At 57.6% G+C, this 14963-nt stretch overlaps 1 protein-coding gene across 3 annotated transcripts in view; it reads right to left on the minus strand.

The window, feature by feature from the left end:
• The window catches only part of AK1 (adenylate kinase 1), a 19757-nt gene continuing 4794 nt past the window's right edge, over window positions 1-14963 (minus strand). The window contains exons 1-7 of one of the 3 annotated variants that reach the window (XM_003264180.3): window positions 11106-11221; window positions 8083-8121; window positions 6509-6544; window positions 6173-6336; window positions 5310-5426; window positions 1811-2002; window positions 1-1567 (exon numbers count right to left, since the gene is read on the minus strand). In XM_003264180.3, the coding sequence (XP_003264228.1) occupies window positions 1499-1567; window positions 1811-2002; window positions 5310-5426; window positions 6173-6336; window positions 6509-6544; window positions 8083-8089 (585 nt within the window). In that variant the 5' untranslated portion in view covers window positions 8090-8121; window positions 11106-11221 and the 3' untranslated portion in view covers window positions 1-1498. Of the gene's footprint in view, window positions 1568-1810; window positions 2003-5309; window positions 5427-6172; window positions 6337-6508; window positions 6545-8082; window positions 8122-8348; window positions 8475-11105; window positions 11222-14963 lie in introns of those variants that run through there. The other 2 variants (XM_003264181.4, XM_030817889.1) reach the window with 2 other exon arrangements.

Here is a 14963-nt window from a genome sequence, read left to right on the forward strand (position 1 = left end):
TAACTTAAAATCGTTTATTTTAAAGGAAACTTTAAATAACCAACGGTAATGAAAAACCAGCCCCACTTGCCATGAACAGCCCCAACTGTTCGGATTTCATTCGGGCAGGCGGGGTCCACAGAGGCTCTCTTGGCTTTAAAGGGAGCCCATCTTGGGCCAGATCAGGTGTTAAGGACACATGAGCACCAAATTGAGCCTTTCTCAGTGATGAGGTCAAAAAATGAAAGCGCGCAGGAAGGGTTCTCCCCAGGGGATTCTGGGGTGTCCCCCAGTCATCCGGGGCCCTGCACGCTTCGGGCCTGGCTGTTCTGGTCTCCAGCCCTCATGGCCGTGGCAATGGACAGCGTACACTCCTCACTCAGTGTGTTCTCATCCTGACCTTGAGGTGGGAGTGAGGGGACATTGAGTCTGTTTTAGAATTGGAAACGGCTCAGAGAGGGTGGGCTGAGTCCAGGGCCACACAGGGGGAGGTCCTTCAGGTCTCACCCCTGACCATGACCCCCCCAGTTCAATTTTTCTTTCTTTTTTTTTTTGAGATGGGGTCTCGCTCTGTCACCCAGGCTGGAGTGCAGTGGCGCAATCTTGGCTCACTGCAACCTCCACCTCTCGGGTTCAAGTGATTCTCCTGCCTCAGCCTCATGAGGAGCTAGGAATACAGGCACATGCCACCATGCCCGGCTAATTTTTGTATTTTTAGTAGATAGGGGGTTTTGCCATGTTGGCCAGGCTGCTGTCGAACTCCTGATCTCAGGTGATCCTCCTGCCTCAGCTTCCCAAAGTGCTGGGATTACAGGCACGAGTCACCTTGTTGGGCCTCCCCCATTCAATTTCAGTGACATGACTCCCCACCCACCCATGCCATTGAGATGCCCTTTTCAGACCCTCAGAGCCTCTTGCGTCAAGGAAGCCAGTTCACTGCCCACTGGGCCGGCTGGCGTGGGCCGCCCCAACTGCCCAAGAAGCCCCACTCAGCCCATGACCTTGCTGCCTGTGCAGTCCAGGCCCTGGCATGGAACATATGCTCAGAGCAATGGGGGTCAGGGCCAAGGCCACAGAGCGAGATGCAGAGGAGCCCAGGCTGGGACTGGTTCTGCCTGAACACGAGCCCCTCCGAGCAGGGGCCCTGCCACTCAGCGCCAGGTCCTCAGGCCAGACATGCCCTGTGCGAGGAAGGGCCCTGGGCCTCCCACCAGAGCTAGAGGAGGGGTGGCTGGCAAAGGGAGGCTGAGGAGGAACGGAGAGTTGAGGGGCTGGGGACTCCCGGCCAGGTGGGCACAAGCACATGAATCAACTCCAACTGGAAGCAGAGAAAAAGCAGTAAAACCAAATGTCCTTAGAAATTCCTTTAGTGCTCAGCTGTCCATGAAAACAGGATAAGCGGCTTCCTCCGTCTGTGCTCAGCCGGGCAGGGTGGAGGCGCTGCACTCAGGCCAGGAGGACCTCGAATCAGGACAGGGGTGGGACGGGGCTCTGAGCTGGGGAAGCAGCTCCAGCGTTGCTACTTTAGGGCGTCCAGGTGGGTGCAGACCTGGGAGAAGACACTGTCCACGGAGCCCTCGGCATTGACCTGTGGGGAGATGGGCCGTGAGGGCTGAGTCACCAGGTGGAGCGGGGTGGGCCTCACCATGGCAGGCCCCAGAGGCCAGGCCTGCCTCCCCAAGCCCAACCTAATTGACAGCAGGCCCTCATTGAACCAGTGGGGAAACCAACGCCCAGAGAGGGGCTGGCCTGAGGCCATACAGTGAGCTGAGGCTGAGCCACATAGGAACCTGTTTTCCCTGGAGCTCCCCCTGGGCCCGCGGGGGCCCACCTTGCGCACAATGCCACGTTTCTCATAGAAGGCGATGACGGGTTCTGTGGCCTTGTAATAGGTCTCCAGCCGCTTTTTGATGGTCTCCTCATTGTCGTCCACACGCCCGCTGGTCTCTCCACGTTTCAAGAGCCGCTGGGTCATGGTCTCAGGGCCTGCGTCCACATACAGCAGCAGTGTGGGCTGTCCAATCTGCAGGCGGGTACCATGTCACAGGGACCCCATTCCTGTCCCCTAGGGCCATCTCCCCCCCATCTTCCCATCTATGAAGCCCCAATAGATACCCCCTCAGACCTTCAATCCCTTCCCCAAGGCAGCCTGACAGACCTTCCTAAAACCAATCTTCCCTGCCATTCCCCTGCTCAAACCTCTACCATGGCTCCCCAGTGCCCTCAGGAGAAAGTCCACACTACTTGCCAGACTTAGAGAGCCTGACTCTCTCTGTTCTAGGCTCTCATCAACCTCCTTCCATGCCAGACCTGTGCTCATGCTGTTCCCTCTGCTAGGAGCCCTCTCCCCCGAGCCTGATCCTAACTCGCCTTCACCTCAATACCAAGCATCAGGTTTCAGCTCGAAGCTCACTTCTTCAGGGCAGTCTTTCCGATGCCACCCCCTGCCCCCCAGTACTCCCAGCCTCTTGGAACGGGCTCTTCCAGCGCCTTTGTCTTTCCTTGAGCAGGTCTCCCAAGGGCCCCTGAGGGCAGGGAGTCACCTGTCTCACAATTTTGGGGTCCTTTGACAAAGGAATAAGGGATGAGGGAAGGGGTGAGCGGCTGCTGAGTTCTGGGGAGTTCTGAGCAATGTCTGTGTCATTGGAACAGCATGTCATCCATGTCATCCATGGGACACCTTGGAAAGGCAAGAGTAATAAGGCTCTGCAGCCCCTGCCTCGCTCAATCAGGCCACCACAGCTGCCTGGCTGGGAAGGCAGAGCCACCCCAGAGTCACCCATGACTGCCACAGCTTTAGGAATGGGATTGGGACCTTCAAGCCCTGTCTCCTGCTTCCAACTGCCTGGGCCAGCCCGCAAGGGTTTCAGCGCAGCTTTGGCCCCGGACCCCTGTCAAGGCCTTGGGGCACTGCCTCTCAGGTCAGGCTGTTTCGTGCCTCTGTCTAACTGTGTGACCAAGAGGCTTGTCCAAGGCCACACAGCTGGACAGAGGCGAGAAGCAGCCTGACCTCCGGCATCAGACTGACCTGGACCCAGGTTCACCCCTGCCTCTGTCCAGCTGTGTGACCTGGGGCAAGCCCTTTGTCCTCGCCTGTGATACCCATCCTAGCACTCATCCCTAGCTCCTGCGTAGTTAAGGATTCAGGGTGACAGCGTCAGCTGCCTTCAGGGAGATGACCCCGCACCACCCAGCAGCTGCTTCTATCTTACAGATTACCATGGGGGCAAAGGCTGGGTCTGGATGCAGCAGTCTGACCTCAGCTTCAAGGCCACCCGCCCCCATCATCATCCATCAGCTGCTGAGCTCCTCCAGGGCACAGACTCACAGTCTCTGGTTCATCTGGGTCTCCAGGACCAAGCAGAGTAGGCTCTTTATACGCCCCCAGCAGAGGTGGTAAATCTGGGAGAGCCAGCTGAGCCTCTGGGCTTGAGATTCTGGCTGTGGGGCCTCAGTCTCCCTGTCAGGACAATGGGCATTTAGCCCAGGGAGTCCATAACGGGCACTGCCAGTCTCCAGGAAAGCTCTGGGTGTGAGCCGGCCACACTTCGAGGCTGACCCTCCCTCCTTCGGTGAAGCCCTGGCGCCCCCTGGTGTCCACAGCCAAGAAGACCAGCCGCCCGGACCCCTGGAGGCCACAGCAGGGATGGGACCAAGGCTGAGCCTGCGGCCCTCAGCGGCACCTACAACAGCCCTGGAAGGGTGGGGACTTTTTTTTTTTTTTTTTTGAGACGGAGTCTCATTCTGTCATTCAGGCTTGAGTGCAGTGGCATGATCTTGGCTCACTGCAACCTCTGTCCAGCCGGGTTCAAGTGATTCTCGTGTCTCGGCCTCCTGAGTAGCTGGGATTACAGGCGCCCGCCACCACACTTGGCTAATTTTTGTATTTTTAGTACATGAGTTTTCGCCATGTTGGCCAGGCTGGTTTTGAACTCCTGACCTCAAGTGATCCGCCCTTTTTGGCCTCCCAAAGTGCTAGGATCTCAGGCGTGAGCCACCGCACCTGGCCGACTTTCATTAATTCTATTTTCTAGATGTGGCCCTGAGGATCACAGGTGATACCACACAGCTGGTATGTGTGAGCAGGCCAGGACATCCTTCAGAACTGTGGCACCTGACACAGGGTCAGGGGTCTGAGGTCTGAAGGAATCCAGCTAACCCCCAATTCAGATAGGGAAGGTGAGAGGCAGAGTGGGGTAGACACTTTCCCGAGGTCTTGCAGCCACTCACAGGTCAGAAAATATGGCCTCCTACCCTCAGATAAGGCTGGAAGCTACGGAAGCCCAGAAGGCCCCACGGAGACGGGGCACCGGAATGGGGCATGGGGATGGTAGTCTTATCCTGCCCTAGCCCACCAGGATGCTGGTTAGGCTCCCCCTAGCCCTTGCCGACCTCTCCCTCCTAGGCCCTTGCAGTCCTGTTTGTTTCTCCCATACAGACTTGTGACACCGAGGTAAAAGTGTATGTGTGTGCACAGGGCCACGTGTGTGAGCACGTGTGCATCCCTGCATATGTGTGCTACATCCGTGTCATGCATGTGCAGGAGTGCAGCATCCACTGCCGTGTGTGTGCATGCGTGCACATGCCCCTGGCCTTGTGTGTATGAACTTGTGGGCCTTGTGCATGTGTATGTGCAAGTGTCCGTGTGTGTGTGTGTGTGTGTGTGTGTGTGTGTTTGTAGGGGGGTGCCCCGTCCTGGGGAAGGTGTGTCTGCAGGATGCTTGTGCTAGGAAGCTCAGGGCCATCATTTTCCAGGCCTGCTCTTTCCGGCCAGGCTCCTCATGACCCCTGGAAGGAGACTGTTGTCCCTCCATGGCATTTGCAGCCTCCAGCCAGGCTGGAACTTCCCTTGTCGCCCTGCCCACATATTCTGTTCTCCCCACACTGGCCTGGCCTTTCCAGCCCTGCCAATTCTGTTCCCTGCCTCTTTGTGTGTTTACGGGGAGCCAAGGCCCACACTTGAAGGGCGCATCCTCTCCAGTCCCCACCCTGCCCCTTAAGGCAGCTGTGACCTGGTCCCCCCACTGCCTGCATTTTGTAGATGGGAAAACTGAGGTTCAGGAGGCAGAATGACTGGCCCAAGATCTCAAGCCGTTGAGCTGGAATCTGAGCCCAGGTCTGGGAACTCCCCTGCCTGGCGCTTCCCCTTCTACACATTTTCTTCTACCCTTCCAGAAAGTCTTCCTGGTTTTCCTCCTCACCCACACTCCATGAATCAGCCTCTGCTCAGAACTCTGACCTGCATCACAGCCCCTGCAGGCCCGCCCATTGGGATGGGAGTCTTATCCTGCCCCAGCCCACCAGGATCCCCACTTGGGTCAGTGCCTTACCCGTCGCTCAAACTCTTCTCCTTGCTGCACCTCCCGCGGGTAGCCATCAATAAGGAAGCCTTTGGAAGTATCGACTTTGGCCACCATGGCATCCCGGAGCATGTCCAACACTGTCTCCTGGGGCACAGCAAAGGAGGAAGGGACCATGAGCCTCTCCTCCCCATCCCTTCTCCCGGCCTCTGCTCACGCTGCTCCTGCCACCTGAAACGCCCTCTCCCCAACACAAATGTCCCAAACAAGCCTCCCCCTCCAGGAAGCCTCCTCGGAATTGTGGAGACCTGGACTGAGTGAATGAATGAATGAATGATGCATTCACTCGACAGTATTCACTGAGCCCTTCCTTCCAGCCAGGTGCTGTCCTGGGTCCCGAGGACACAGCCATGGGCCAATTAGGCCTTCCCTGCCCTGGGGAGCTCAGGGGCTGGTGAGGGGACAGATACATTCCACAGATGATTTCTCCATCTCCAAGCGTGGCACAGGTTGTACGGGCAGAGAAGTGGGGCTTCTGGAGTAGAAAATTGGGGGGGTCTTAGGCCAAATCTGGGGAGTTAGGGAAGTCTGAAAGCCGAAGAGGAAAGAATATTCCAGGCTGGAAGGAGTATGGCTGGTTTGAGGGGAACGAGGCCAGGGTGGCTGAAGGATGGAGGGAAGGGGGAGAGTGAGGGGCAGGGCAGAGTCCTGCAAGGTCTTGGGAGCTTCTGGAAGGAACTTTCTGTCCAGGGCAATGGGGAACCACAGAAGGGTTTGGAGCCGGGGGCGGTTACGGTCAGCTTGGCCTGTGTGTTGTGGGCTTTGCTGCTGGTGGGACACCCACTCAGGGCTACTGTCATCCCCTGCCCCTCACTCCGCCAGGGCCCACTCACCAGCGGAACCAGCTGCCCCTTCTCCATGATTTCCGACAGTTTCTTGCCCCTGGCCGAGCCTGAGCTGACCTCGGCCCGCAGGAGGTCCCCGGTGGAGAGGTGGGTGTAGCCATACTTCTGCACGATCTTCTCACACTGGGTGCCCTTCCCTGAGCCAGGCCCGCCTGCAAATGCCCGCCCATTCATAAACCCCGAGACACAGGGTCCCAGGAGGGACAGGGGCTGCCAGGGTCTCCCAGAGAGGGAGGGGCAGAGCCCAGGGTGCAGCCCCAGGCCCAGGCTCCCTCCAGTGCCAGTGAAGACCCTTGCTGCACCGCCCGCCTGCCCGCAACTCACCCACCACAAAGATGATCTTGGTTTTCTTCAGCTTCTCTGCGGGAGAGAAAAGGGGAGCAGGGCTCAGTCACTCACTGGACCTGCAGCCAGAGGCACCTTTGGAGTCCCAGGCCTGTGCTGGGCCCCAGGCCGAGGGACAGACACCGCTGGCGCTCCTGTCAGGGAGGCAGACAAGTCACAGCCCAGAGTGAGCAGGGATGTGAGCGAGCTTGCAGCCTGGGAGAGGTCAGGGAAGGGAGGGCGCTCCAGGCAGACGGGCAGAGGCAAAAGCCTAAAGGCTAAGTACTCTCCGCACAGCCAGCGGGCTGGTCCGCCAGCACTCATGGTGCCTCCCTGTGGGTGCCTGGACCCCAGGGGCCGGTCACCTCTGGCCCTCAGATCGTCTTCTCTGCGGGGGTCACTCGAGGAGCAGCAGCCCATGGTCCCGTCCTGCCGTGTCTCCTATGTGCCCTGCCCTTCCCCTCTCAGGCCCTGGGCTGGCCCATCACCCACCTACCCCGGCAGTGCCAATGTGGGCTTAGCAACCACAACATATGTTGCCATGGAGACGGTTGCTGGGGTGGAGGGCTGTGGTGGGCATGTGGAACTCTTGCCCAGAGAGGGCGGTGAGCTTGGCTCCAACCTCTGTCTCGTCCCGCCTGCTGTTAGATCCCAGCAAGGCCACAGCCCCACTGGGCAGAGGGAAACTGAGCTCGAGAGAGGCAGGGCCTGCTCAAGGGATGTCAGAACCAAAACCGGAACCCAAGCTCCCCCCCCGGGCTTTCAGGATCCCCCGCTTCCCAGGGAAATAGAGGACCAGGCTGTATCCCAGCTTGCTGTGTGACTTAGGAAAGGCCTGCCTCTCTCTGGTTCTCTGCCCCTTCCCTAGGGAGGAGGTGGGCTGGGCGGCTCCCAGGGGCCCTCCCAGCCATGAGGCTGGAGCCCTACAGGAGCTGGCAGGAAGGGCTCATCCTGTGGGCTCCTGTCCCGGGGGTGGGGTGGCCGCAGCCCTGTGGCTGTTGATATTTGGAGCTCAGGCAGCAGCAGCAGCAGCAGGCCCGCCGAGCGTCTTTAAGAGCTGCCCAGGCCAAGGCACAGTGCCAGGGACTGGACGGATGGTGCTGCCAGCAGCTGAGGGCGGGCCCGTTCTGGACTCTCTGCCTGCCCGTGTCTCTAAGTCCCAGCCCATAGGAACCAGGAGGGTCCAAGACTTCCTCAAGGCCCACCCTCACTGGATGATAGGGAAACTGAGTCCCAGAGAGGTACGGGGACTTGCCTTGTCCTCATTAGACCTGGTGTTTTGTGTATCTGTGGCCTCTCCATGGGGCAGGGTCTCAGCTCTATAAATCCAGCATAGGGGGTGTGCGCTGGGGCCCTCAGAAGCCTTGGGGAGGCCTCGTCACTTCTAAAATTAATCTTGGAGCTGGCACATCCCATGAGAGGCCAGAGGAGGATACTGGAGGCTCCCAGCCAGGCCCCCTCTGGCAGCCCCAGAGCTTCCTCCAACCCTCCCAGAATGTCTCCCTGAGTGTACCCCCTTAATAGTCAGGCACACTGAGGCCCAGGCAATGGGCAAAAGGAGAGGAGGCTCATACCTTCCATCCTGCCGAGGTCCCGGGAGCCGTGTCAGTGCTCTGCAAGACAAGGGCACAGGTTGGGGAGGGATTTTCCTCCTCACCCTGACTCACCTTCTGCTAAGCCACACCCAAGGCAACTGGTGTGTGCCAGGCCCGACATGCAGTCTGAGGGCAGAGGGGGCTGCTGGGGATAGGGAAGGCCCAGGACCCCTTCCCTGAGAAAGCAACCTTGGGAAAGTGACCTTGGAAAAGTCACCTTTCCTCTCTGGCCTCCATGGCCTCACCTGTCACAGAAGGGCAGTAGCCGCCTCCCATCCACCTGGGTTCCCGCTGGAGGGGCTGGGACGGTGAGGATGGCACCGAGGGACATAAACAGCGGCCACACAACTGCAGAGCTGCTCCCCTCGAAAATCCCAGAAAACAGGGCGCGGGGCCAGCGTCTGCCCAGACACCTTGACGACGTTCCCCAGGGCCAGAGGGAAGCTGCCGGGAGGCGGGAGGTGGCCAGGAACTATGTGTGTCTGGGATGAGGCTTGGATGGGGATCCTCTAAGGGACACAGAGGCCTGGGGTGGAGGAATCTACAGGAGCCGCTCGCATGAACACAGCCCTTTACAGTTGTCAAAGTGAGGCGGTCCCAGGCTCTTCACTTCTACAGGCCCAGCACCCAGCCCCACGCATGGACCCTGCACCCCCACCCTTTGAGGACCTGGCTTTACTGCCCCCACCTTGCCCTCAGCCTGCCCATGAGACCAGTCACGCCTGCGACCCCACCCTGTGCTGCCACAGCCCCCAGGACCTCCCCCCGCTCGCCCCCCCGTCTCAGAACTGCCCTCTGGACACCTTTGGCCTCGACTTCTTCACTCCCAGCCACCAGCCCTCCCCAAGGCCACTCGCGACCACCACAGCCACACTCCCCTCCAGCCTTGACCTCCAGCCAGCGACCCCACCCGCACCGGGACCTCCACCCAAGGCACCCACACCACCCTCTCTACTTGGCTTCAGGCTCTAAGGAACCCCCATCCCTGTGCAGGCAGCCCAGGCCTCTCTCCCCAGCCCCAGACATCCATGCCCACCAGACAGGCCCCAGAAGCTCCACAGGCTTCTCAGGCTCTGAACAGTCCTCCCCAATTCCCAGCTCCAGGCCCTCACGGCCAAGCCACAGGCTGAGTCGGTGTGAAGGCTCTCCTCTCCTCTCCACAGCCCTGTACACCCACTGCCCAACCCTCCCCTCCCCGGGCTCTCTCCGTCTGTCTCCTCACCACTATGTCCTGTGCTCAGCAAGGGGCCTGGGCCACTGCCCCCGCCTCCACATGGGACTCGAAGCCTCCACACCCTGCCAGGCAATTTGCAGGATTCTCTCTGGCAAGTATCAGACCACATCACACACCCCCTTACAACCTTGCATGTGTGGCCCTCTTGGCTCCCAGACAAAGCCTGGGCCCCTAGACATAGTGGATAGGTCTCGCGGTGAGCTGACCTCTGCTGCCCTCTGCAACCCTATCAGCTGCCACTGGCAGATGTTGTACCCAATGCCTGGATGCCTTTCCCCACCTTGCTATTGTGTGGGACTCAGCTCAGGTGCCACCTCCTTCAGGAAGCCTTCCTGGATTCTGCCCTCCACTCCCACACTGGCAGGTGCCTCCTGGAAACCTGCCCTGCACTGCACAACCACGCTGTACTGGGGCCCTCTTCTGTGCTGCGGGCCTGGGGTCCCAATGACTGGGCCTGGCATGGGCTGAACGCAGGGCTGGGGAGGCTCGTTCCACCCTCACTGCCGTCTTGGGAGGAAACTGAGGCATGGGGAGGAGGACAGACTGGCTCGAGGGCCGGCTAGGGTCCAACTTGGCCCTGAGTTTTTGCTACTCTGGGCCTGGGACCTAGTAGGAGCTGAAGTGGCTTTGCTGATGCCCCTGCTGCCCCAGGCAGGAGTGGCAGCCACTTTTCCTGCTGAGTGTGCTTCAGCGGGGGTAGGAGCTGCCAGGTGCCCCTCAGCAGCTGCCCATGGGAGGGGGAGCGTCCTGGACCAGGGACAACCACAGTGAAGCCCTGAGAAGTGGCCTCGACCCCGCCCTGCCCCGCCCCCCTCCTGGTAATCTAAGCCCCTCCGCCCTGCTGGCACCTGCCACTTCCTTGATCCAAAATAACTTGGGTCGTGAGGAGGCCTCACAGAGGACAGGGGTCTAGGATGGAGTTGAGTTACGGGCTAAGCACCCAGGCCTTATAAGGCCCCTGGGTCAAGGCCCCAGCCACTCCTAATATGACTGGATGGTCTGCTAAGGGGCCTGTGGGGCCGAAGCCCAGAGGGACAGTGAGTTAACCCCAATCACAAGGCAAGGCCAAGGCAAGCCCAGGTCTCCCAGCTTCTGACCCAACCTAGTCGGTTCCCAGTGGGTGGCAACTGACTAGGGTTCGAATCCCAGCTCCATCACTCAGCTGTGTGACCTTGGGCAGTTGGTGTCCCCTCTCTGGGCCTGTCCTGCTGCTGCTGAGGAGTACCAGGTGGCCACTGAGTAGTGCTGTGGGAAGGCCCCAAGCGCTGGCTTTGGGGCTCCGGTCAGGAGGCTAGGGCGAGCTCTGAGCATCCAGGGGGTGTTCTCCAATGCACCCAGCACTAGAAGTGGCGTGACAGGATAGCCCTACGGAGCACAGAGGCTGCCCCTGTCCAGGTCCTCTGGGGCAGGGAGCCAGGCCACAGCTCTCCCTCTCTGGGCCCCAGCTGGGACATGCCAAGGGCAGTGACCTGGAGCCCCAGGAGTGCCAGCCGGAACAAAGGGGTGACTATCTCAGAGGCTGGAAGGGGCTGCAACACACACAAACGCACACGCACACACACGCACGGATCCACAAAGGCACAGGCAGCGAGGCACAGATCCCCAGCGCCCGGGGAACACGGCCACGCAAACACACACGGATCACAACCACGGATACACAGCCGCACAGACCCCAGGGAGCCCCGCACCAGCACGCCCCCGCCCTCCCCCGGTGCCGCTGCCCCTCCCCGCGGAGGCACCCCCCGGACACGCGCGGGCACGCACTGACCTGGGGAGGGGTGCGGGTGGGCGCCGGGGCCAGTGCGTGCCCTGCCCGTCCTCGCGGCCGCCGGCAAAGGCGACTATTTATAAGGCTGTCAGCGCGCGGCATGCCGGGAGCCGGCGTTCCCGAAGGCAGGGAGGGCGGGAAGGAGGGAGGGAGAGCGGACCAGGGACCGGGAAGCGGGGCGGGACCGAGCCCGAGCCCGGGTGCGCGGCGACACCGCACCCGGCACCGTGTGCCCCGCACCGTGCACCCCCAGGTGGCTGTGCCCACACACGCGAACTACACTTTACAGTTTGCCAAGAGTTTTCCATTGCGGTACCCCCACTGTGCTCAAGGTACACTCCAGGGTACAAGGCCAGGCTTTCCCTGTGATAGCTGGAGAAACTGAGGCTCAGAGAAGAGCGGCTCTTTGCGCAATATCCCACAGTGCATTGGTGCCAGAGAGAGGCCAGACCAGGGAGCGAGAGGAGTGAGGCATGGACTCAGGGCCTTTGTTGGCCACAGTCCCCAAGCCCGCCCTCAGAGCCTGCCCAGAGGCCCTGGCCGAGACACACCTGGGACTCCTCTTCCCCTGTTGGGAGGGGCCTTTCGAGCTCCTCTGGGACTGGAACCCCCTAGGACCCCAAAGACCACCCAGTAAGGTAGAAGATTATAGAAAACCAGCCCTGCTCCCCTGGAGCTGCCGGGCAGCTCACTCATCCCAATGAGTGACGGCTAGGATGTGGGACATTCAGAAGGCTGTGGATAGCTAGAGGGGGGATTTGCGGTCTTGATAAGAAGAATAGCTCCCAGAATGAGCACTCACTGTGCTAAGCAGCAGACTCCAGCCGCATCTGTGAATCCTTAGACAAAGCAGAGGAACGGGAGGCAAGCATGTCAAATACCTTGCGCGAGGTTCCCTGGTAGAAAGCCACGTGTTTATCCAGCGTTTTGCAGAGGGACTGGCACATAGTAGTAGGTGCTCAGTGATGTAGCCGGGCAGGGATGGGAGCCAAGGCAGCAGCCCCAGATGGTGAGGTGGGTTGAATTTGCAATTTGTATTATAGGCCCTAGGGAACCATAGAAGGTATTTATGCAAGAGAGTAAGACTACCAGGAGATTGAGACCACCTTCAGTGGTGGTGCCTTAGCAACCACAGCAGCCAGGAGACCAGGAGGCCTGGGTCTCTGCTACCTGTGATGTCAGATAAGTCCTTATTTCTTGGGACCTTAGTTTCCCCATCTGTGGGGGGGCAGGTGCAGTGGGGTCAGAGGTTCTGCATTAGAAGCTGTTTGAAAGGCCCTCTCAAGGGTGTGTGCATTGGTACCTTTGGGGAAAGCAATTGACAAAGTAAATCAAAATTTCAAATGGACTGGGCATGATGGTCACTCCTGTTAACCCCAGCACTTCGGGAGGACGAGGTCGGAGGATCACTTGAGCTTACTTGAGCCCAGGAATTCTGAGACCAGCCTGGGAAACATAAGAGATCCCGTCTCTAAAAATAAAACACACACACACACACACACACACACAAACACACACACACACAAACACAGTTTTCAAATGCGTCCTTCTACTTTTAAGAAATTTGTTTCAAGGAAACATGTGGGCACAAATTTGCATAGGAAGGTTTTAAAGTGCCAGCAGGGACTCACTGGGATGATGGCACAGCCAGGGTGGGTGAGGAGTTGGCAACTTTCCCATAGGGTCTGAGTGAGAAAGGAAGTCCAAGTTGTTTGTGGTTAATGGGACAAGAGGCTTCAGACACCCATAGCATTGGTAAGAAATAGGCAAAAAGGCCAGGCGCGGTGGCTCACGCCTGTAATCCCAGCACTTTGGGAGCCTGAGGCGGGTGGATCACCTGAGGTCAGGAGTTCGAGACCAGCCTAGTCAACATCGTGAAACCGCATCTCTACTAAAAATACAAAAATTAACCGGGCGTGGTGGCGCATGCCTGTAATCCCAGCTACTAGGGAGGCTGAGGCAGGAGAATAGCTTGAACCCAGGAGGTGGAGGTTGTGGTGAGCCGAGATCACGCCATTGCACTCCAGACTGGGCAACAGGGCAATAAGAGCGAGACTCTGTCTCAAAAAAAAAAAAAAAGAAATAGGCAAAAAGCCCCACTGCACTCTTCTGATCCCACCTGCATAAAAATGACTTGAGGCTGGGAGCGGTGGCTCATGCCTGTAATCCCAGTACTTTGGGAGGCCGATACAGGAGGATCACTTGAGGCCAAGAGTTCAAGACCAGCCTGGGCAACATAGTGAGGCACTGTCTATTTTTTTTTTTTTTTTTTTTTTGAGGTGGAGTTTCACCTTGTCGCCCAGACTGGAGTGCAATAGTGTGATCTCGGGTCACTGCAACCTCCGCCTCCCAGGTTCAAGCAATTCTCCTGCCTCAGCCTCCTGAGTAGCTAGGATTACAGCCATGCACCACCACACCCGGCTAACTTTTTGTATCTTTAGTAGAGACGGGGTTTCACCATTTTGGCCAGGCTGGTCTCAAGCTCCTGACCTCGTGATCCACCCGCCTTGGCCTCCCAAAGTGCTGGGATTACAGGCGTGAGCCACCGTGCCCGGCCTCTATTTTTTTTTTTTTAATAAAAGTAGTAAATTTTAAAAAGACTCTAAACATGCAAATGTGTGTGTGTGTGTGTGTGTGTGTAAAATATATTCTCAGACTTTTTTTTTTTTGCACCTTAACTCTACAAAGTTAAAATTACATTGTCTTACAATCAAACTGACAACATCTTAGAGTGGGTGAAATGAAACAGGACAGAGAAGGCAGGTGTGTGCCTATTACCGCTTGGCTGGAGATGACACTTCCACTTCCTACTTAAAGGCTTCCCCAGACTTTTCTTTCTTTTTTTTTTTTTTGAGATGGTGTTTCCCTCTTGTGGCCAAGGCTGGAGTGTAATGGGGTGACCTCCGTTCGTCGCAACCTCTGACTGCCGGGTTCAAGCAATTCTCCTGTCTCAGCCTTCCTGAGTAGCTGGGATTACAGGCATGCGCCACCACGCTCAGCTAATCTTGTATTTTTAGTAGAGATGGGGTTCCTCCATGTTAGTCTGGCTGGTCTCGAACTCCCAACCTCAGCTGATCTGCCAGCCTTGGCCTCCCAAAGTGCTAGGATTACAGGTGTGAGCCACCACGCCCAGCTGGCATTTTATTATTATTATTTTATTTATTTATTTATTTATTTATTTATTTATTTATTTATTTATTTTTTGAGACAGATACTTGCTCTGTTGCCTATTTATTTATTTATTTATTTTTTGAGACGGATACTTGCTCTGTTGCGCAGGCTGGAGTGCAGTGGCACAACCTTGGCTCACTGCAACCTCCGCCTCCTGGGCTCAAGCGATTCTCAAGACCCCCCAGTAGCTGGGACTACAGGCACGTGCCACCACGCCTGGCTAATTTTTGTATTTTTAGTAGAGACAGGGTTTCACCATATTGGCCAGGTTGGTCTCGAACTCCTGACTTCAAGTGATCCGCCTGCCTCGGCCTCCCAAAGTGCTGGGATTACAGGCGCGAGCCACTGCACCCAGCCCTCCACGCCTTTTTTAATTTTTTTAAGAGACAGGGTCTCACTTTGTTGCCCAGGCTGGAATGCTATGTCGAAATTATAGCTCACCGCAGCCTAAAATTCCTGGGCTCCAGCAATCCTCCTGCCTTGGCCTCCCAAAGTGCTGAGATTACAGGTGTGCGCCACAGTGCCCAGCCACCCAAGCATTTTTGTTTTTCCATACAACAAGCGTCTATTACTTTATATATATTACAAAAAACTTTAACATGAATAATCTTGGGGACATTATGTAAATGAAATAAGCCCATCACAAAAAGGCAAATACTGTATGATTCCTTTACATTGAAGTATCTA

The sequence above is a fragment of the Nomascus leucogenys genome, chromosome 8, assembly GCF_006542625.1.
Source record: "Nomascus leucogenys isolate Asia chromosome 8, Asia_NLE_v1, whole genome shotgun sequence".
NCBI lineage: Eukaryota > Metazoa > Chordata > Mammalia > Primates > Hylobatidae > Nomascus > Nomascus leucogenys.